Source organism: Leptonychotes weddellii, chromosome 4 (genome assembly GCF_054177405.1).
Source record: "Leptonychotes weddellii isolate Sample4059 chromosome 4, ASM5417740v2, whole genome shotgun sequence".
NCBI classification, from domain to species: domain Eukaryota; kingdom Metazoa; phylum Chordata; class Mammalia; order Carnivora; family Phocidae; genus Leptonychotes; species Leptonychotes weddellii.
The window spans coordinates 137,887,891-137,912,034 of NC_138372.1; the positions used below are offsets into that span (position 1 = coordinate 137,887,891).

Here is a 24,144-nt window from a genome sequence, read left to right on the forward strand (position 1 = left end):
TGAGCAAATTAGCATGAAAATCTGTGTACGTTGTATAAAGTATTAAATGTTGAATTTAAAGTTTACTTAATTTTAAATCTGACTTTAACAGCATGAAGTACATGACTCTCTCAGTATACTGCTAGTAGGAATGTAAATGATTTTCTTGACAAGTTTCTGTATTTTCCAAGTTTTTCCATTTTACAATCAGTGAGAAAAGTATTTTTCTAAAAATGACTGAAATTCCAATAAACAGAAATTCTATAAATGGGAAATATTAATTTTTCAATTTTTATTCAAAGAACATTAAGAGGTTCAGAATTTTTTTTTTAATTTTTGAGATTTAGGAGATGCATACATTGTTCATATATAGATCCCCAGGTAATTTAAAAATTCTTAGCCAAAGACACAAAATTCTTAGTGTCCCATTAAGGTATGATTCTGAATCCTTGATCCTGGAATTAGATGAGACATCTGTAAATAAAAGATGATTTTTAAAAATCTTTGCTAAGCTTTGCATAATATACTTTTATGAACAACACTTTCAGACCATCCTCAGTTATCAGTTACATCAATCACCAAGGCACTTCCTTTTTTTTTTTTTTTTACAATAAAATCTTTCCAACCTCAATACCATTTTCTTCCACAGTAAAGAATGAGTGCTTCTGGGACAGAAATACTAACAACACATAAAACACTTTTGAAAACTGAAGGGAGGAAAGGTAATAACAGGAACTATTTGAATACTGCATTTTTTATTAAGGTAACTATAACGCTCTGTTTGTGTCAAATATTTTATTAGACAAAGTTAGACATAAATACCTGCTGCTCCAGACTCCTGACTATAACTAATGGATGAAGAACGTATAGTTCTCAGACGTAAGCTCTGGGCTCTCTCTTGTCGAGCAGCATCACAGGTCTGATTGGGGTGCCAAATCTGTTTACAGTGGTAGCAAAACTCTGTTCCACAGCCTTCTCGCCCACAAGTTAATTTTGGACAGCTAGCACATCCAAATGCTATCACAGCATATCTTTGAAGAATAAGAAAAATTATTTAAAACGGGACATAAAAGAAGAGATATTAAGTAAAACAATTATCCAACTGAAAAAGTTTTCTATTTATACATGAGCAAATAAGTCATAAACCCTAACACTATCTCATCAATATAAAAATGGGGAAAAAATGAACAGTTCACAAATGAAGACATACAAATGGCTAAAAACATTTTTAAAGTTCAATTTTTAACTTCTTTCAATTTTTAACTAAGATGTCAAACTGTATAGTTAACCTAACCCCAATTTTATAAAAATTAAATTAGTATTATATGCACACAAAAAAGACTAGAAGGAAATACACCAAAAATCTTAACAGTAGTTTTGCTGGTACTAGAGTTCTAATTCTCTTCTTTATATATTTATATATTTCTGATTTTTATAATTACTTGTTACTTTTAAAATCAGAAAGATTAAAATATTACTCATTTAAAAATATAATGACTGTGAATCAGCTACACCTATCAGTTAATGGCAAACTGTGATAATTCATAAATTTTGTGATTATCTTGTATTTATGCATAAATTCTCATATAAATGTTTCTAAGATGCATAGTAAAAGTGCTCTTTGGTGCCAATCTCCTTCCAAAAAGTACATGAACTTCATTTTCTCAATTCGAAAATTTGTTTTTTCACTTCAGATTAAAAGACTGACAACAGATTTATGACTAGCCCTAATACCTATTCTCTGAGTTAATATTTTGGCACTTCAATAATTTCTCACTTAAAATAAATTCTGGGCACACTTGGACATTTATCCCAGAGAAATGAAAACTTATGTACAAACATGTACATAAAAGCCAAAAACTAGAAACAGTCTAGATGTCATTCTTCATTAGGTGAATGCTTCAACTATGGTGCATATATATGGAATACTACTCAACAACAAAAAGAAACTATTGATACACTTAACTCTGATAAATGTCTGAGGAATTATGCTGAGTGAAAAAAGTCAATTTCAAAGTTATATACTGTATGATTCCATTTATAGAACAGTTTTGAAATGACAAAATTTTACAAATGGAAACAGATTAGAGGTGGCCAGTGATTAGGGATGGAGTTGGGAAAGCAAAAGAGAGAGAGAGAGGTGGATGGATTTATAAAAGAACAATAGGAAACATCTTTGTTGTGATGGCATGGCTCAGTACCACGTGGTGGTGAATACACTAATGTACGGTGATAAAATGGTATTGTATGTATATTTATCACGTGTATGTATATTTATAAAATACACATTTTATCACGTATATGTATATTTATAAATATACATACACACGTAACACAAGTAAAACTGGAGAAATTTAAGTAAGATTGGTAGATTATATCAATGCCCATATCCTGGTTGTGACGTTGTTTTACAGCATTGCAAGATGGTACCACCACTGGGGCAAACTGAAGGATCAGGATTTCTCTTTATTATTTCTTATAACTACACATGAATCTACAATTATCTCAATAAAACTTACCATAAAAAATGTCTGGGGGTTCTGGTTCTCTTTGAAAGAGACACAAACAAGTCTTATCTATGTATCAAACATTTCCTTTTGGCTGGAAATTTAGGGGAGTTTTCATGGTCCTCTTGTTATTGGCAATTAAAATTAAATAGTAACTGTAACTGCTATTTTTATTAAATTTCAAGATAATCTGTAAAATTAGAAAATTTTATGAGTCGGGAAGTTCCTCTGCTTTTGGACCTGTTGCTCCCTTAGTATCTGACCTTTTAAACTTAAATTTTACATCTTAATTCCCATTTTATTTTTGATAAGCCAATTCTCCAGTTACCATCGCTATCATAAATGTCTTCAAGCATGATTAAATTAAAGGCAATTTATATATCAACATGGGGTAATTCAGCAAAGTTTAATTTCCCTGAGGGCTTATTCATGTTATCAATAAAAGGGCAATTATCAATAAAAAGAAAAAAGTCCTCAAAGACTCTACACTTTATTTTCTATCAAATTATAATCCTAAGCAGTCTCTAAAATAGTAATTTCACTGAAAAGGAAGGAAATGATTTTTTTTTTAAGATTTTATTTATTTATTTGACATAGACACAGCGAGAGAGGGAACACAAGCAGGGAGAGTGGGAACACAAGCAGGGAGAGTGGGAGAGCAAGAAGCAGGCTTCCTGGAGCAGGGCGCCCGATGCGGGGGCTCGATCCCAGGACCCTGGGATCGTGACCTGAGCTGAAGGCAGCCACTTAACGGCTGAGCCACCCAGGCGCCCCATGATATTCTCTTCTAAAACTCTTTTCTATCCTAGCTTTTCTTGAAGGAAGGAGGGAAGAAAAGGGACATGGAGAAATTTGTGTGTGGGCAGGGGACAATGATGCTAAGACCAACTGTTTTTTAAGGTCAGTCACAATCTATAAAGGCAGAAGAGAAGTTTAGGCTACCTGGTCAAAATTCCACTTCTACCACTTATTATCTGTATAGTTTCACATAAATCGCGTAATATCCTTACAACTAAGTTTTCCCAAAACATAAAACACGGATTCAAAGAAGTTTGGCTCAGCCTCAGTATTCAGCCAAAATCAGCTTCAGCTTTATCCTTGATCTTTAGAATGCCAAACATGCAATTCACCATTTCAATGACAATTCTAGTACCTCTGCATCTGTGCTTGATTAATGGCCATGTGATCACACAAGTTACTATCCTTTCTGTATCAATATAAATAATGTATGGAAGGCGCCTGGATGGAGCAGTTGGTTAAGTGCCTGACTCTTGGTTTTGGCTCAGGTCATGATCTCAGGGTCGTGAGATGCTTTCCCTCTCTCTGCCCCTTTCCCCTGCGTTCTCTCGCTCTCTGAAATAATTCTTAAACAAAATAAACATTGGTAGGCATTCCAGATAGAGAATAAAAATCTTATTGCTTCATATGGTGAAATTTTACTGAAGTATAAATGCACACTGTGTTGGAAGAATAAAATGCAGTAATTATTAGTGAGAACTGTGAAAGCCAAATTTAGATAAAAACTTAACTTTCAAATCATTAAACAGGGATACAGATTTACAGTTAATATGAACATTGAGAGTGCTATAACTAAACTTAGGAGGAATATAGCCTTTCTGAGTAAATAAATATTTATAAAAATATACAAGGTAGATTAATAGAAATTAGGTTATATCATAATTCTAACCTTTATAGGTTCTTCAGTATACTATCATATCACTAAACAAACTTAAGAACTGACTTAATTTTTTTTTTATTTTTTTTAACATTTTTTTTTTTAAGATTTTATTTATTTATTTGAGACAGAGAGAATGAGAGAGAGCACATGAGAGGGGGGAGGGTCAGAGGGAGAAGCAGGCTCCCTGCCGAGCAGGGAGCCCGATGCGGGACTCGATCCAGGGACTCCAGGATCATGACCTGAGCCGAAGGCAGTCGCTTAACCAACTGAGCCACCCAGGCGCCCCAGAGGAAGAGTTTCTTTTTTCTTTTTTTTTTTTTTTAAAGATTTTATTTATTTATTTAAGAGAGAGAGAATGAGAGAGAGCACATGAGAGGGGGGAGGGTCAGAGGGAGAAGCAGGCTCCCTGCCGAGCAGGGAGCCCGATGCGGGACTCGATCCAGGGACTCCAGGATCATGACCTGAGCCGAAAGCAGTCGCTTAACCAACTGAGCCACCCAGGTGCCCAAGAACTGACTTAATTTTTAATTAATGATTTAAGCTATGAGTCTTTAGAAAAAGTCCTATTAGGGAATTCTTCACATTTTGACAAGAATGAAAAGCAGAATGTCAACTTTGCTATTTTAAAATTTCATGACAAGAGAATTTCCCCACATCTGGTACAATATCCATGAAAACACGAAAGGGTATGGTAAGAAAACAGAGTCTCAAAACACATTTTATTTTCAATAATCAAGCTTCAAAAGAGCTTCACAAGTTGCTTGAAGATAAAAATTCCTTACAGTTTTGAGTCTAGAGACTTAAGCTTGTTGAGAATAACTGCTTATAAATAGTGAATACCTATTTGGATTTTTTAAATATGCAGTATGATTATCTGGAGCAAACTAAACAGCTAACATGTAGACTAGCATTCCTGCACGATGATGTCAGTATTTAACATTTGATTATTTTTTAAAATAAAATTTTACATTTACTTTTGTATCCCATAAGTTCATCACACCTTAATTAGTGATATTTGACTTTGGCCCAGAGGAATATTAATTTAATGTCTGGTCATTTGTTGAAAATAAATGTAGGTTTGATGCATCTCAGAAATTAGGATATAATAATAAAAAAGAGTTGTGATATTTAAATAAAACTGTGTGGGGGTGTGTGTGTTGTGGAGAGAGAGAAAGAGGGAGAGAAAGAGGTAGGGGAAAGCAGGGAAAGGGAAACAGAATTCATACATGGGAAATCATCATATGTACTCAAATATTAGAGATAAAGTACCTCGAACTTGTTTTATACTACTTCCTAGCATTTCTTTTTTAAAGAAAAAGCCGAGAGATCCTACCCCAGAATTAAACATTCAAGTCCCATTCAATCTGTACAAGTTACAAAGAAAAATAGGCTTCCATCCAAGTACGAACCAGGCCCGACCCCGCTTAGCTTCCGAGATCAGAGGAGATCCGTGCGTTCAGGGTGGTATGGTAATCCTATTTTCATGTATATAATGTTTTGTTTTGATTTTTTGATGAATAAAGGTAAGGTAGTTTGTTTATCAGTTTTTTCTTATGCTAACAGTTATTGAGTACTTACTAAGTAAATGTTCATAAACATTCAATCTTAATAATAACTTTGTTAGGCATATTCTATAATACAGCAAGAATTAAATGTAGCAGTCACATATTTTGAAAACAGAACGTTAGGCCTCTTGAAGAGGATTTTCATTGTGTGGGAGTCAAACTTATTTTCATTGGAAAACAGCTGTCAAATTACAATGGAAGCAAATGGTAAAACTAAATTAAATATAAAATGCTTCCTTTAAAGAAAAATTTCAGGAGTGTCTCTGTTCTGGTGTATTAAGTGTTATGTGGGAAAAGAACACCCTCTGCAGAATGTTAGGGATAACCGAGTAATACTAGTTAACCTAACATCTTTGGCTTGAACAGTATCCAAATCTTGGTTTAAAAGATGGCTCCATTTCCTTCTACGACCCATTATTTAACTCAAGTCTTACTTTCCATCTCTATTCTTCCATTTCTATCTACTTAAAAATGCTTAAACCTTCCTATTTAGCAGGAGTGGAGGGACAGGAAGAAAGTGGGAAAGATAAATAGGGATTGAAATAAGGCAGTCTTTCCAGAAATATTTTCTGTTCACTGGATTGGCAACAGGAGGTCTATACTAAGGAAGTACTCAATGGTCAAGTTAGGAAAATGCTAAGCAAAATTAAAGTACTTTTTCATTTTTAATTATAGGATTTGCTAAAAGAATTTTTAACATACCAGTGATCAGTATATAGTATGCACTATTTCCAGAATTTATTTCACCATGACGTCTATTTCCTGGGAGAGTTTCACAGTACTAGAGTTCTACAAATTACACAATTGATAACAGAGGAAGTAGGGATACCAGCTAGGTAGAGACACTATATTGTGTCTACAGCAAATTCCTTATGAAGGAACTACTTAAGTAAAAAGAACAAACTATACCTAACATGAAATCTAATCCTAAGAAAAACATACCACTCCCCAATAAAAATTTTAATTAAAAAATGAGAAAAAAGAATGAAGATTATCCAGAAGTCAAAGATACCTTCCCCCCACCCCCCAAAAGTAAAGCTTTAACACAACCTTTAGAGAACAAAGAAAATATAATCATAAATACTATTTGATCCAGTTAGGGGGGAAAGTCCAGTTTTGTATCAAAAATCAATAGGCTCATGTTTCTACTTGCTAGAAGTTACTATTATTCCATAGAGGAGTGACTTGCTTAAAATGTTTGGGAGGTCTAGATAATGTTAGGCTCATCTCCTGGTTCCCTCTTTTAGGAGCTGCTTCCTCTAGAGGATGCCTTCTGTTGTCCTTTCCACTACATGCTACAGGGGAGATGTCGAGAACTGCCCAGACTATTTGGAGAAGTCAGTCTAATTTAGGGGTGGTGTCAGCAAGCCATTCGGGCTGCATATCTAAAGCCACATTCTTTAGTAGACTAATTAGTAAGAGAGAGCTGACATGTCTCCTATCATATCAGCTTGGTTCTGATTGAGGGTTTGAGGGAAATGTTATTTTTATTGATTCCCTTAAAACCACCAAAAATTTTAGTATCAACTAACAATGTCTGGTGTAGCAGCAGAATATACTGAATTACATAGCATTAAAATATATCTAGATCAATTTTATGGTTAGGAAGAATAAACTAAAAAGAGCAAACTCAGCTCAAGCAGTTTTCAAACTCTAAGCTCCAACTCTTAGAATACTTTTATAAATGCCTATTCTAACAGATACAATTTGTCACTAGTTATGAATTACAACTTCCACTGAAACACAGTTTACTCATTATGGCTCCCTATACACAAAACCTGCTGTTTTCTAAGTCACATGTATTTGTTTCCTCTGGAGAAAATCACAAGTTGGATCTGTTCTCTGTATAAAATTTCTAAAAGGTCAGCCTACAAAAGCATTTCCAGCATGTCAAAAGATGGTCAAGTTATGGCTAAAACCCTTCTTTGTAGGATGGAAATAAGAGCTATATGGAAATTAACTAGAATTTAAAGATATATATTGTTTAGTTCCTAAGCCAATGGCCCCATTTTTTTAATCCATTATGAACAGTATCTTCCACCAGATTTAGAATCATTAAAATGTCAGCCAGTTTGACACTACACAAACCTGATTACAGTTGATCACATTGCTTTAAAATGGCTTACTGAAGAAAAAAAAAGTAAAATAAAATGGCTTATTGACAGTTCCTAAGATATATGAGCTATGTCAGTGGCATACAGTCAGATTGATTCATTCAACAACTCTTTACTAACCAGCAATTACAAAGAAAAATCAAATACTTTATTCTTTTTTGCCCTCGAGAGGCTCACAGACCTTATTAAATCATTAACTATATTCTTGTATAATAAATGTTCTTGTATATTCAAAGCTCCCCAGCAAAGTCAGAAGCACTTACATGAGATAACAGGGATAATGTATGCTGGTAGAAGGGTGGCCAATTGAAACACATGATCACAAAAACTAAAATGCCAACTTTTTGCTATCTGCCTACAATGTATAAACTAGGCTTCCTGGGCAGAAGGTAATCAGGTATTTTTACTCAAGACAGGTTCTATGCATTCCTTCCTATGTGGCCCTCACCTCAACCCAACAATTCTCCTAGCCACGGCCAGATTCTTCTCTGAACCTGTGTAGACTGCATGTTATAGAAGCAGTTTAGCTAACCTCACCCTGGTTAAATCACAGCACACAGGTTTGGCTCCGTCTCAAGAAGACTTTTCCGAAATACTTTTTTTTAAAACAAGTTTAATTTGTCCTGGCCCTCAGAAGAGTAGAAAGAATATTAGGTCAGAAACCCTAAGAGATCTCAAATAGAAACCAGGTCAGCTTTTCTTTCTACTCTAAGCTAAGGGCAATATTTCTCAAAGTGTGTTAAACTACATGTTTAAGTAAAATTAATGTCAGTACAGAAAATGGTCATATTGATAAATATCAAATGCAAAAGAAAAAAATTCATAATTTCACATATAGCATTTCTAGAAAAAAGCCTTTCAAGTGTGTTGTACAACGGAAAGGGTTAAATACTACATACATGCCAATGGTCCTAGCTGGCTAAGTATTTCTATTACTCACTGCCTAACAATCAGATATTTACCAGTATTCTTTATGCCAGATTTAAATAATAAATGGATTCTAAATAAAATATGTCCCTCTGCGGATTCAAAGATTTTAATAAGTTCCAAGAGGGCAGGGATTTTTGTTTTTGTTTATTATCAAATTTCCAAGTACCTGGCACACAGGTGCATAAAATATTTGAATGACTGATTTTAAAAATTAAGGCAAAACTTCAGAAATGGACATAAGGAATGATAAATAAGAGCTACAAAAAACTTGCTGTGTACTAGGAATTATGCTAGTAATAAAAGTGGAGGTCTAACCCAATCCTTATAACAACATGATAGGATAGAGATTTAAAATCAGGTCTACATGTGCATGGCAAGTACAACTGAAACCTTTCATGAAGGCTTATGTAGTATTCCATGTTTTCAAAGTACACATACAACTTTTCTGTTACTGGCTGACAGTTTCTGTGTAACGCAACTATAAAGCCTACAGTGTAATCAAGTATATAAAATATGCTCTTAATCTAGAGAGACAACATAAATCAAATATAAATGACAATACATAAATAAAAGTAATGTTGACATGTTTTCTTTGTCCTTTGTGGGTAAGACTACTGACAACCACCAAACCAAGAGTTAATTTATAGTCAAATTAATCAAGGCTAATTCTTTGTTAAACTTCTATAACAATCAAGTGGTTGTTTTCATAATAACAGAATCTATTAAAGTAGGTGGTTCTATTATTTTATATTTTATACTTAACATTTATCTTCTCCAAAATATTTAGAATATTAAGGCATTTTACTTTTTTTTAAAAAAGATTTTATTCATTTATTTGAGAGAAAGAGACAGACAGAGAGAGAGCCAGGGGAGGAGCAGAGGAAGATGGACAAGCAGACTCCACTCAAGCCCAATGTAAGGCTAGATCCTACAACCTTGAGATCATGACCTTAGCCAAAATCAAGAGTTAGACACTTAACCGATTGAGCCCCTAAGCCATTTTATTCTCTGACAATGAAGTCTCAATAAGAAGAAAATGGGCAACAATAACCCAAAGTATGAGTTTATGAAACACTTTTAAATTTTACTGAGAAATGTCACCCACACAAAAAGGATTTATATATAAAAACAAATACCCCTGTATCTACCACACAAACTAAGAAAAGTATTAGTAGGGTGATCATATAATAAACAACCTAAGCTGAAACACTTGAGAAGGGTAATGCAATTACAAATTATAGCAGAAGCATAAACTAAACTATCTCTGGCAAATCAGAACCTATGTTTTACCTCATTTATCAGTGGCTTTAGAAGCCCCTTGATTGCCCCTTCAAGTTCACATCCTCCTTTCAATAGGCAACCATGAAACTAAATATATTCATCCATTTTACTGTTAATGAACACTTTTTTCTTGTTTGCTATTATGAACATTCTTTTTTTTAAAAGATTTATTCATTTTAGAGAGAGAGTGCATGAGCAGGAGGGGCAGAGGGAGAGGGAGAATCTCAAGCAGACTCCCCACTACGTGCAGAGTGGTGGCGGGGCTTGATCTCACGACTCTGAGATCACTACCTGAGCTGAAACCAAGAGTTGGATGTGTCACCCAGGTGCCCCTATTATGAACATTCTTAGACATGTCTCCTAACTAGATGTCTCCAGGCACACAAGAGTTTCTTCAAGGTATTTCACTAGGAGTGGATCTTCTAAGTTACAGGGTAAATGTGTATTCAATTTTAATAATAATATGGCAGCAGATGAGCTAATCTTACACCTATATCTTCTTTTATTTATTTTAAAGATTTTATTTATTTATTTGACAGGGAGACACAGAGAGAGAGGGAACACAAGCAGGGGGAGTGAGAGAGAGAGAGAAGCAGGCTTCCCGCTGAACAGGGAGCCCAATGCGGGGCTCGATCCCAGGACCCTGGGATCATGACCTGAGCCGAAGGCAGATGCTTAACAACTGAGCCACCCAGGCGCCCCACCTATATTTTTTTAAGTTTAAATTTTTCTTTTATTTATAAAACTTTCCTTTATAATCTGTTTTGATTTTGTTCTGGTGTGTTATGTGTAGTGACAACCTATTTTTTCCCCCTCAAATAGGTACTTTTCACAATTCTGTATGTTGAAAAATCAATCCTTTCCCAGTTGGTTTAGCATGTTTCCCCTAAAATCAAATTCTTATATACACAAGAATCTGTGTCAGCTGTATCTATTGTTTCTATTAAGTTGATACAGTTGATATCCATTAAGAACACATGACCAATCAACAGAGCTCAAGAGAATATATCTATTTAGTGAACAGAAAATTTGTGCCCAGGATTTACTGTCTCAATCTCTTGGGGCCATAGCTTCTGACACTTAAGCTTTTAATTCATGCCATCATTTTCAAACTTTTTCTTTTAAAACTATTAAATGCTTGAAGAACTTGTTAAGTACTTTTTACCCTGGGGTTCCATGAATGATAGTTAGAAAACCACATTCTTTATCCAGACAAAACACAACATAATGGCATATTCCTCTGAATTCTTGCTAAATGAGTATCTGCTATAATGATTTGCAAAAAGTGTTTTTAATTAAAATTTGCTGTCCAACTCGAAATCTAATAAATGTGCATGCTTGCACCAGTGAAAACGCTGTGCAGGCGTCCATGGGACCAAGAGTGATAGAACTGTATCCAAGCTGTTCTTTTGACAGGACACTGTCTCCTGCTCAAGTTATTTAAAGGTATTGTTCATTATCCCTATTTCTTCCAATCCTTTTCTTGAGAGTTTAACTCTTCATGGATCCCAGAGTTTGCTTCTGTCATATACCTGGAAGCACAGCCAACCTTGGTCCAGTTTAGAAAGTATCTTTAACAAATTATTTTATTATTTATATGTTTTAGTACAAGCTCCCTGCATTAGAGGAAAGCACAGTTTAAATGTGATAATGAATAGTATTTCTAAGTCCTTCACACAACTAATGAATTCATAAAATTTTAAATAATCAGGTAATTTTTTAATGCTTTATTTCCACTGAAATCCTTGGTGGACAGTTAAGTGTTAGTTATACCTGGGAAAACTGGTTGGGATTTGCAAAGGCTGGAAACATATTATTAATTTTCTCATTTAAAATGAGAGAGATAGGCTAGATGAAATCTGAAAAGTTGCTACTCAACAAGCTTTTAATAATAGATTTGATTCAGATGATGAACCCTGAAACTTCATCTGAGAAACTAAACTCACATTCCACCCTTGTTTCGGCCTATACCCAATAATCTTGAAAGTTCTGGGTTTTCCCCAACTCTTAATTATACATAATCTCTAGCTTGCTAATGGTATGCTAAATAACATCCAGTGTTCACAGTTTTTGTTATTCTTGAAAAGCATATGACTGTTTAGTCCTAGTTATGACAACCCTACATAGTAAATGCTCTATAAAGAAAATATGCTATTAGCATAATGATCAAATATATAAGCAAAATTATTTTAAATCTTGAGACTAGCCGTACTTATGTCATGATTGTATAAGCTATACTTAGTAACCCTTGACATGAACACATGTCACTGTGGCACACATTATGTGTGTGTCTTTTGAAAGGGTCATTTGAGTTTATACAATCAAAACCCCCCACAACCAAAACCAAACAAAACCCCTGATCATTTCATCTGCTACACTAAAATAACAATTTTCCAAATGAAGGGGATAATCAATTTTGCCCACAACTAGATCCTGTACTCTACCATCTTTTTTTTTTTTTTTAAAGATTTTTAAAATTTATTTATTCATAAGAGACAGAGAGAGAAAGAGGCAGGCTCCCCGCTGAGCAGGGAGCCCGATGCGGGACTCAATCCCAGGACCCCAGGATCATGACCCGAGCCGAAGGCAGATGCTTAACCATCTGAGCCACCCAGGCACCCTGTACTCTACCATCTTATCCCTTTTCCGAAAATGCTCAAATGAGTATGTGATGAGACACAATATAAAAATGACTAAGATAATATTCCTGCCATTAGCATCTATGTAACATTGTGCCTGGCACATGGTATGCACTCAATGTAAGTTTGTCTACTGAATAATGAATCACCTGACATGTTAAGATTCTTCTTTTGAGTAATAGCTAATTCTTATTTATCCACAGAAAAAATATTAACTCAAGAAAAACCAAACAAAATCTTACCCACAGTCTGGAGCTGGACACCACCTACAATCAGGATCTGCAACAAGCCACCGTCTAAGCATAAATTCTTCATATTTTTCCATCAAGACATCATCACTTAATATCAAGCGAATATCATGGGGATTAAACCGTTCAGTACATTCTGGGCAACTGATATTAACTCTACTTTCAGAAATTTCTATCCTTAGATATTGTCGTAAGCAATCCACACAAGATCTATGATGACAAGTCATTATCTCAGGAAATCTGTCTTTAGAATGCCGCAAAAGGCACAAAGGACACTCTATAAAGTCTCCAATTTGTTTGCTGATAGAAGTTAATCCATTGTCAGAGGAGGTATTTGTAGAGAAAATGGAGTTCTTATCAGTACACATTTCAGAATGTATACTTTCAATGCTCGCAATTCCATCCACCCCGCCATTTAGCTCCCTGGATTTACGTTTGTTATCCTTTTTTCTCCGAAACAGAGAGCCTATTGAAATTCTTCTTTTTTTGGGTGCCTTTTTCACTGAAGGCAAGCTCACAGACGAAGCAGAAGACTGAAGATCACGATCTGAACCCATTTGCCGATGTAAACTCATGTCTAAAATGCTCATTAGAATTGAGTCAGGGTCTGTGTTTACACACAGCCCTTCATTATATTTAGAGATAAAACCTATTTCTCGTTCTTGCATTCAGATTAAGTCATGATGTAAGAAAATCCTACTTGGTTCCTTCAGCGAATTCTTGAAAAAGCTTGACTTACAGAAGACTGTTACCATAGATGGTCTGAAAAACAAAACACCAAGATAATATTCTTAGTCTGCATGTTTTTAAAATAAACTTACAACCTTACTATGAAACTCCAAACCAGTATGTTCTTTAATCATTAGAGTTTTTTTTAATATGACCAATTTACTGAGTAGTCTACACGAGAATGTAAGAATATACAGTGAACACTAAAACAAGTATTCTTTAATCTTAATATTCTGGATTTGAACTAACCTTACCATTATTAAAATCTCATTAAGAATTTTTGATCATTTTCACTGAGACCTCAATGATTCCCCACTGCTTTTCAGATTTTTTTTTTAACTGACAATAAAATATACATGCAAATACAAAGGGTTACTAAGTATAGCTTATACAATCTTGAAGAAGACCTAAGTGTGTATGTGCTCTTACCCTGCCAGATGCAATGACTTATAAAGTTACAGGAATTAAGAGAACATTGTGGTACATCACAAGGCTAGATACAAAGACCAATGGAGCAGAATACAGTCCAGAAAAGAAGTCCCACATATATGGGGATACTTGATTTAGGTCAAAGGTGACAAAGGCCTTTTCAAAAATAAAACAAAAAACATAATATTGTTTTACTGGTTACCATCTGAGAAAAGGAACTTAACCTATAGCTCACCTCGTGCATAAAAATCAACTCCAGTTGGTTCACAGATCTCTAAGTATGAAAAGTAAAATCATAAAGCTTCTAGAAATCAACAGAAGAGAATATTTCTGTGAAAAGACTTCTTAAGCATACAAAAGTATAACCATAAAAGAAAAGACTGACAAATTGGAATAAACTCAAGAGGCAGTATTAAGGGAGTGGGACAAGACAGTTGCCACATGTAACTAATAAAGGACCAAGTACCCAGAATATGGAAAGAACACTTACAAATCAAGACAAAACAGACAATCAAAAAGAAAAATGGGCAAGGGATTTAACAGGCACTTAACAAAAGGATATGAAAAAGTGCTCGGGGGCCTGGGTGGCTCAGTCGGTTAAGCGACTGCCTTTGGCTCAGGTCATGATCCTGGAGTCCCAGGATCGAGTCCCGCATCGGGCTCCCTGCTCAGTGGGGAGTCTGCTTCTTCCTTTGACCTTCCCCCCCTCTCGTACACTCTCTCTCTCTCACTCTCTCTCTCTCTCAAATAAAAATAAAATCTTAAAAAAAAAAAAAAAAGAAAAAATGCTCAACAGCATTTGTCATCAGGGAGATACAGATTAAAGCTACATTGAGATACACACCCAGCAGGATGGCTTAATTTCAGACTGACATTTCCAAGTATTAGCAAAGATGTGGATTGCTGGTGGGAGTGTAAAATGGCACAACTACTTTGGAAAACCGTTTAACGGTATGTACCAAAATCGAACATATACTCTGTTACCCAATTACACTACTAGAAATAACTACACAAGAGAAATGAATGCCTACATGCATCAAGAGATACATAACAATATCAACAGCAGCATTAGTTATAACAAGCCAAAGTACTAGATGCAACCCACACTTCTTCCAACAATATAATTGTATATATTCACATTCTAGTACACTAGAAATCAATGAAAATGAACAAAATACTGCTTCACACAAAACAAGAATGAATCTCACAAAAAGACAGCACACTGTATATATAATTCTATTTAAATAAAGTTTAAAACCAGGCAGAACTAATCTATGATGATAGCAGTCAGGAGTATAGCTACCTTTTGTGGGGAGGCACAAAGGGAATTTTGACATATGTAGTTGTTACCAAGGTATGTTTACTTTGTGATAAATCACTGATGTACAAACTCATGTTTAATACACTTTACTGAATGATTGTTACATCACAAAGTTTAAAAAAAAAAAAAAAGCTTGAGCTGGTATCTACACATATCCTTGAGAAAGTCGTGTTGATTTCCCAACACAAAATCTAGAAAAACATTTCACTCAGGCAAACATTATTCTTGTCCATCAGTTTATACCTTCCCATTATTTGCAGCATTCTTTGCTAATTCTGAGAAAAATACAGGGTGTAATGGTAGGTTCTACTAAAATTTTCTGCATATTTTCTTCCATGTTTTTATTTTAACTTGCATCTCAAAATGTCTTCTATACTCCACAGTGAAATATATTTGTCATAGAAGAGAACTAGAGAGGGAATCTATCTTGGGGAACTTATCATAAGAATTTGTCACTTAAAATAGTAAACCAATTGGTACTTATGGTATCACCTGGGAAATTTTTCAAAATACACACTTTAAGAAACTTGATAGCCATATAGTTTTTTTCTCCAAAAGAGAACCTTGTAAGAGTGAATAGAAGTTTTGTTTTTTTAAGATTTATTAATTTGAGAGAGAGAGAGGGAGAACGCACAGGGGTGGGGGGTGAGGGAGAGAGAGAATCTCAAGCAGACTCTCTGCTGAGCGCAGAGCTGGACACGGGGCTTGATCCCACAACGCTGAGATCATGAACTGAGCCAAAATCAAGAGTCGGATGCTCAACCAACTGAGCCACCCAGGTGTACTTTAAAGTACTCTTAATCTTTAAACTAGGATAACGAGCAAATTGGAACATATGTTCATCCTATTTAGGAAATCCTTCTAAAACATTGTGCAAATACACAAATATGCCTCAAAGGAAAAATAAACAAATCCTGAATACTAAAACTTTAATATTTCTATGTGGTAAAAAATATTATAATGTAGAAAGCCAATGATAAATTAGAAAAACGTGTATAACAATGAAAAAATTTCCCTACTATACAAACAACTTTTACACATTAATAAGAAAAAGATATACAACCTGAAAACAAAGATACAAGGATGTTTGAAAAAGAATTATAAAAATTAGATTGGACACAGTTTTTAACAACCACCACAAAGAAACAAAATTCAAACATTAGATACCCTTTTTGTGCACATTAGATTGGCAAAGGCTGTAAAGAGTTGGTGAGCGTGTACTGTTAACATCTCATATACTGTTGGGAGGAGTGCAAATCAGCACAATTTGGGGGAACCAATTTGGCATTATCTATTAATCTTCAAAACGGAAGTATTCTTTGACCAGCAATCCTACATGTAAAACTTATCCTTCAGAAAATATAAGGACACAGGTGTGCAAGGATAATGTGCAAGGAAATTCACTGTAGCCTAGTTGATAGAAGCAAACAAAACAAGACCAAAAAACCCACACAAACCTGAAAATAACCTGTGTCTAACAGGGGACTGGTAGAAATAAATGAACCAGCCACGATTTATGTGCAATGATATAGAAAGCACTCTCTATATAATGCTAAGCAAGTAACTGCAAAATAGTGTGTATAATATGAGCGCATTTTTGGAAAATACATATCCACACAAACTTACATATACATACACAATTTTTGGAAAAATATTAAGAAACCATTGACAATGGTTACCTAGGGAAGTACAATCTAGTATTGACTTTCTGCCTTCTGCAGAGTTTAAAACTGTATCAGATCATCCACTACTTAGAGTTAAAAAAAAAACTAATTGAACCCCACAAGCAATAACAAAAAACATATTTTGCCCTAAAGCTAACCAATCATAATAAGGACGGGGTCCAGAGTTTGTGTGTTTTATATTGAGGTCAGTAAATTAGTGGCATACTCTGATTAAGAACCACTAATACTAAGGAGACTTAAAACACTCTCACTTAAAAAACAAAACTCCACAGGCCTTGCCTCTGAAACAAGGCTCCTTGTTTTTCATTACCTTAGGTACAAAAAATAAAAGTTCCATTAAAAACAACTCAGGGGGTGCCTGGGTGGCTCAGTCAGTTAATCGTCTGCCTTCAGTTCAGGTCATGATCCCAGGGTACTGGGATCCAGCCCCTGCTCAGCAGGGAGCCTACTTCTCCCTCTCCCTCTGCAGCTCTCCCTTCTTGTGCTCTGTCAAATAAATACATAAATAATCTTAAAAAACAACAAACAACTCAGTTTATTAGTCATTGTCAGCTACAAGGTTATGGTGAGGTATCCCTTAACCTATAGCACAGAGATGACGAGAGAGACTTACTTAAAAATCCACATAATTTAATGACTGTCTTTCTGCAGAAATAATCCATGGGAGTGTCTATAAGTGTGTAACTCAAGAGTACTGGGGATGCCTCAATCAAGGGAACTTTGGCTAACTTGGGATTTCTAAGACTACACCCTAAACCACTAAGGAAAAAAAAAAAGTACTACAGAAATTCTGCCAATCTGAACAGATGACAAAATGTGTGAAATTAAAAAAACTTTCAGTGATTCAGGAACTTATTTTTAGAAAAAGTTGACTTCATTCTCCAGTGAAAAATAATAACCTATTATTTGCATCATTTAATATAGTACTATTCTTTTTGAACTCAACTTTTTTTTGAAGTAAACTATCAACTATATGAATCTGTATTATGTTCTGCCTCTGAAATGCACAGACCATTAAGACAAAAATATTATTTGAGTTTTAAAACAAATGGCTGGGTTGCAGGTTGGAAAAAGAAGGGAAAATATGTTGTATATAATAATACCACTATAGCGTTTAAAAGTCCTTTTTATCTGTGTCTTATTCAAGCCTCACTGTTTGATAGAAAAGTTTTATTAATCTTATTTGATAGGAAAACTGAAGTTCAGAGAGAGTAAATATTGCAAGGTAAGTAAATGATAGGGTTAAGGGAAATTCAGGTGTCCTGATACCTCGGCCTCAGTACCATTATCTGCCTGCAGCTGCCTTCATGAAACAACTTCTCTAGTCACTATCAGGATATCAAAAAATTATCTCAGAAAATAAAAGACAATTACATCTTACACATCATCTGGGGCCAGTCTTTAACTATCCTTCAACTCCATGTCTCATTCAAACCACTCCTCCTGTCTGAAATGCCACTCCCTTTCTCTCCTCCTCACCAAATTGTACTCAACTTTTAAAACTCAGATGAAACTTCATTTTGTTTACTTTTTTCCTGATTATCTTTAATTTTTTTTTTTTTAAGATTTTTTATTTATTTATTTGACAGAGAGAGACATAGCGAGAGCAGGAACACAAGCAGGGGGAGTGGGAGAGGGAGAAGCAGGCTTCCCGCTGAGCAGGGAGCCCGATGTGGGACTCGATCCCAGGACCCTGGGATCATGACCTGAGCCGAAGGCAGACGCTTAACGACTGAGCCACCCAGGCGCCCTATCTTTATTTTTTTAATAAGCTTTTTAAGGTAGAACTTGAATATTTGTGATTTCTTTAATACAACAGAGCCAAGGTGGTGTCATGAACACAAACATCATGAACAAATGCCAAATGAGTATTTCTTAAAATGACACAATGTCATTGAAGTGATGATACTATTCCATAACCACAAGAAAACATCAGTCTTGTTATTTCACTGTCATACCTCCTAGGCACATATGTGTTCTATTTTTTTTTTTTTTTTTTTACAGTCCAATTAGTTCATACTAGGTCTACAAAGAGAAATATCAGGTCTACTGTATTAAATACAGATTATTATAAAAACTGATATTTACACAGTATAATAGAATAGTTCATACCATTTCAGAGCAGGAACAGATGATGAAAGGCAGTGAATGTACTAATGACATAATTTGAAATATCCTCAACTCCTAATAACCCCCAATCTTGGAAGCTCTTCAAATTGATGTACTAGCAAAAGGATTTATCAGGCTGTAATGCATTGATAACAAAGCAGTGAGGGGGAAAAGATAACTGAAGTTGGGCTCCATAATGTTATGGTTACTGGCTTAGTGGGAATACCCAAAATAAAAGCAGGGATCTGTAATTAAAGACGCTAGTAGAGTTTAGTTACTGAAACAGAAAAGAACAATAAAACACAAGTAGACCCTAAAGTATGTATTTTCAACTAAGTATCTACAATCATAATCACTGTCACATCAATGTCACAAGGAGTTCTAGTCACCTGTTAATTAAACAATGAGAAAGGTCTCTCCTCCCCCTCGTTCTCAGTATAGCATAACTCCAACAAGTAACCAAGACTACCAATTGCTGCTACACACTCATGCCCCTAAAGAAAATGGCTGGAGAGGGACGCCTAAGTGGCTCAGTTGGTTAGGCATCTGCCTTTGGCTCAGGTCATGATCCCAGGATGGGACTGAGTCCCCCACTGGGCTCCCTGCTCAGCGGGGAGCCTGCTTCTCCCTCTGCCCGCTGCTCCCCCTGCTTGTGCTCATGCTCTCTCAATCTCTCTCACAAATAAATAAAATCTTTTAAAAAATGGTTGAACTAGTTTTATTGCTGGCAAAGGAGCCCCACTTTTGACCTTCTAATGGACTTCAACTGAAGAACTGGTATTGAGAAGGACAGAGACCCGCACCTGTTCATCTAACCTTCCCTAGTTCAGGGTTCATATCCCTTTAAAGTCAAGGTCTCTCGATTCTTTCTTTTTTTACTTTTGGGGGGGTGGGCAGAGGGAGAGGAGAGAGAGAATCTTAAAGCAGCCTTCACGCCCAGTGCTGAACCCAACATGGGACTCATTCTCACAACCCTGAGATCATGACCTGAGCCAAAATCATCAGACGCTTAACCAACTGAGCCACCCAGGTGCCCCTACTTTTTTCTATCTCTTGAGAATATGTGAGGGATTATGAAATAGGAATGGCCCAAAACAAAGGTATTTCTACCAACATGTGTCAAAGATTTAGTAAAAGTGCTGATAACTTTGTACTGACTCATAAAATACATCTAATTTGACACCACACTATTTTTTATACTTTGTAAAGATTACAGAAATTGAGCATTCCAGTTGAAGCATCTAATCAACAATTATAATATTGTTTTAAATGAAAATATGTACCAGATTTTAACACTCAATTTATAAACACAGGATAGACAAGAACAGTCAGAAGGCTCAAATCCACACAAATAGTAGCCCATAGTTTAAGAAAGGCTGTATGTATCAGTCAGGGTCCTGGCAAAAAACAAAGCACTCTCAAATAGGTAACTGAAGGGCACATTGAAGAAAGTGTGGGCAGGGTTAAAGGAACCAAACAGGGGTGGCAAAGTACTCAGGAACCCACTACCACCCTTTGGAATGAAGGGGCAGGAGGAACAATTACTGAAGAGGAGCTGTGCAATAGCAATTGGAAGAACAATATCCGGCTTCTCTCTGTGGCTCTCCAATATCCTGCCAATGCCTCACATTGGCTAAGTCCAACAAAGGAGCCCAAATGAAGCAGTTCTCAGAAGTCAACTCCCTCTGGTACACAGAGCAAGGCAGAGATGGGTTAAGAGTGGATCTGGAGGCGCAAATTAAAAAAAAAAAAAATCCAGTACTGGATGTATAAAGAAGAGAATTTGGGACTCAAGACCTGGTTTAGCTACTTTTAGTTATAAAATCCCTATATAAAGTATAATACTGAGTCTGTGATCTCCACTACAAAATATGGACGATACCACTCACTTCAAATAGATGTTAGGAAAATAAAGTGAAGTTGACATGTGCTGAAAGTACCTAACAGAATCTGGCATTATACTAAATGTTAGCTAAAATGAAATGTAATACAAGCTTTGTATCCCTAGTGCCCAACACAATGTGTAACTTATAGCAGATGCCTAATAAACTCTGGCTAAATAAATTGTGATGCAGAATACACATAAGTGGAAATGAGTAATGAGGATTCTATCCATATCTTTACTTCTGGTTTGCTATCAATGTACGATCCTTATTAAACTATATCCAGCTTTTTACACTGTGAAAAGACAAGAACCTTTATCCCACGAGTGCTACAGGAGAAATAAAACATGTTAAGTATCTTGACACTATGTCCCTTCAAGAATTATAGATTTAAGATTTCTCCTACTAAACATCTCCTAATCATAAACACTTCAATAGCACCTAATAGCCACCCACATGCTAAATAATTTAAAACTAACGAGAAGGTATTCTGGAATTGTAGAAGGCTGGGCAAAAAAGTTTACGGAAAATAAAGCACTTCCCAAGAGAAAATTCATTTACACTCCTGTTTTTGCCTCTGATATTCAGCTAAAATTAGGTTTCTTCTCCTTGGAAAGGCTAAAATATAGAGAAAATACAAAAATTCTGTGTTAATGGTCTAAATACTAAGTGAAAAAAAAGTACCTACAACTTCTAATTTCAATTTTTTTTAGATGTTTGACACCCAGATGTTCTGCACCTCTAAAAACTTGCATGTAACGAAAGTAGCATGGAACAACATTAGCACTGTTGAAGAGAACAGCTAAATATAAAATCATTTTCTTGTTTTTAAGTGAAGAGGAAATAGGCACAGAGATCCCTACCAGAGTTTCTATATTCACTAATTTTGGTTACTAGTGAAGCCTGGGCTATCTTATATTCAAGTCAAAGAGTCAAGAAAGAAGATAAATAAGACTTTCTATTTTAGATGCTGTATTCTGTATAAAAAGCATAACAGGCTATTAAACTTCAGCAATAAACACTTATGTTGGGAAGTTGGGAAGAAGATGAGGAATAAAAAACTTATTCATTTCAATGGCTATATATTTGCTATTATATGTGAGACCAGGAGACAAAGAGGGACATTTGTTTTAGTGGGAAAGATATTTATAGTATTTCTCATGTGTTTACAAGTCATTTATATTTCACTTTCTATGGCCTAACCACATGCTCATATCCCACTGTTGGGACTTTTCCTTGCTGATGTGTAAAACCTATTTATATGTAAAGAACACTTGCTTTTATGTGTCAAAAATATTTTTAAAAAATTGTACTTGATTTTATGGCAATTTTCCAATGCAGGTATTTCAAATTTTCTTAATGAGTTCAAATTCACATATCTTTCTTTATGACTTTTGGTTTCTATACCTGTCTTGGAAGAGTCTTGCCTACTCCAAGAGTGTATTTTTAAAATGCTCTTGTGTTTCCTTCTGGTACTTCTATAGTTTATCTTTTTGCTTAAATCTTTCATCCACTTCATTTTAATGTTAGGAACAAGTGAGATTAAAATCTGATGTTTTCTAAATGGCTAGCCAGTTACCTCAACACCAGTTGTTGAATAATCTCTTTTTCATCCACAACTCCCACCTATTTAATAAGCTACATCTTAGTATGAATTCTTGCTACCTAGGTGGTATGGACTTCTAAAACAAGCTCTTGAAATAAACTACCAAACTGTTTTGTTCCAACTTGTACTACCACCAGTCAGAAAGGTGCTTAGTTCCTGAATTCTTACCAACATCCTATGTTATTTCAATAGCTTTTTCAGAGTGACAAAAAATAGTACTTCAATTTCCATTTATTTGATTACTAAACAAATTTAACATTTGTTCACACTGTCTTCTTTATTTCTTCAGTGATTTATCTGTTCATGGACAACGATTTTTTTGTCCATTTTTACACTGGAACCTTAATGTTCCTCTTTGATTTTAAACATTCAATATTTACTTCCTAACATTTACCCTTTAATTTTTTAACACTTTGAAGAGGTTTAAAATTTTTATTTAGTCACATCTACCTAGCTCTTCTGTAAATTCTTTTATCGTTTTATATGCTTACAAAATCTTTTCAGAGGATGAAATCTATTTACCAATACAACTACCGTTTTCGGTATTCATTCCTTCTTGAGGATCCAAGTTTCACCTGAGGTTATTTCCTTTCTGTCTGAAGGGCATCCTATAGCATTTCTTGGTATGCAAGTCCCCTTGCAACGAATTCTCTCAACTTTTGTTTATCTGAAAAATGTCCTTATTTCACCTTCATATTTTATGGATATTTTTACTGAATTCAGAATTCCAGGTTGACAGCTTTATCCTTTTAGAACTTTAAGTGGATCATTCCATTGTCTTCTAACCTTCATCATTCCTGATAAGTCATCCTTCATTGGTATTTTAATTCCTCTGTATGTAATGTGTCTTTTTTTCCTTTAGCTGCAGTCCATATTTTCTTTCTACCTTTGATATTCAACAGTTTAAGATGTGCCTAGATGTGGTTTTCCTTGTATTTATCCTGCTTGGGATTCACTTAAGTTCTTGGATTTGAAATTGATTTTAAATTGAGTAAGTGAATTTCCTGGTAATTACTTCTTCAAATATTTTTTACCCTGTTTCATCTCTCCTTCTGCCATTCATATGTTAGATAGTTTAATACTGTCCCATTGGCCATCGAGGCTCTGTTCATTTTTTGTAATGCTTCTTCTCCATTCTTTCGATTGACAAATATTTTTTAATTGATCTTCAAGTTCACCAATTCTACCTCTGCCATTCTCCAATCTGTTGTTAAATCCATTCAGTAAAATTTTCATTTCAGATATTGGACTTCTTAGTTCTAGAATGTCTATTCCTTTTTAAAGTTTCCACTTCTCCACTGAGATTACCCATCTGTTCAGTCATTATCATGCTTCTCCCTTTAAGTCACTGAAAATATTACACTTGCTTTTTAAAGTCTGCTAATTCTGCTAATATTAGCTTCTGCTACCATTTGGAGAGAGATGGTACTGTCATTAAGTC

The 24,144-nt window shown here is 35.1% G+C and overlaps 1 protein-coding gene across 2 annotated transcripts in view; it reads right to left on the reverse strand.

Moving 5' to 3' along the window:
* Positions 1-24,144, reverse strand: part of RNF19A (ring finger protein 19A, RBR E3 ubiquitin protein ligase) — a 53,914-nt gene that overhangs the window by 17,536 nt on the left and 12,234 nt on the right. For both annotated transcript variants that reach the window (XM_081817075.1, XM_081817076.1), the window contains exons 2-3: positions 12,936-13,703; positions 802-1,010 (exon numbers count right to left, since the gene is read on the reverse strand). In XM_081817075.1, coding sequence (XP_081673201.1) covers positions 802-1,010; positions 12,936-13,609 — 883 coding nt within the window. In that variant the 5' untranslated portion in view covers positions 13,610-13,703. The remainder of the gene's footprint in view (positions 1-801; positions 1,011-12,935; positions 13,704-24,144) is intronic.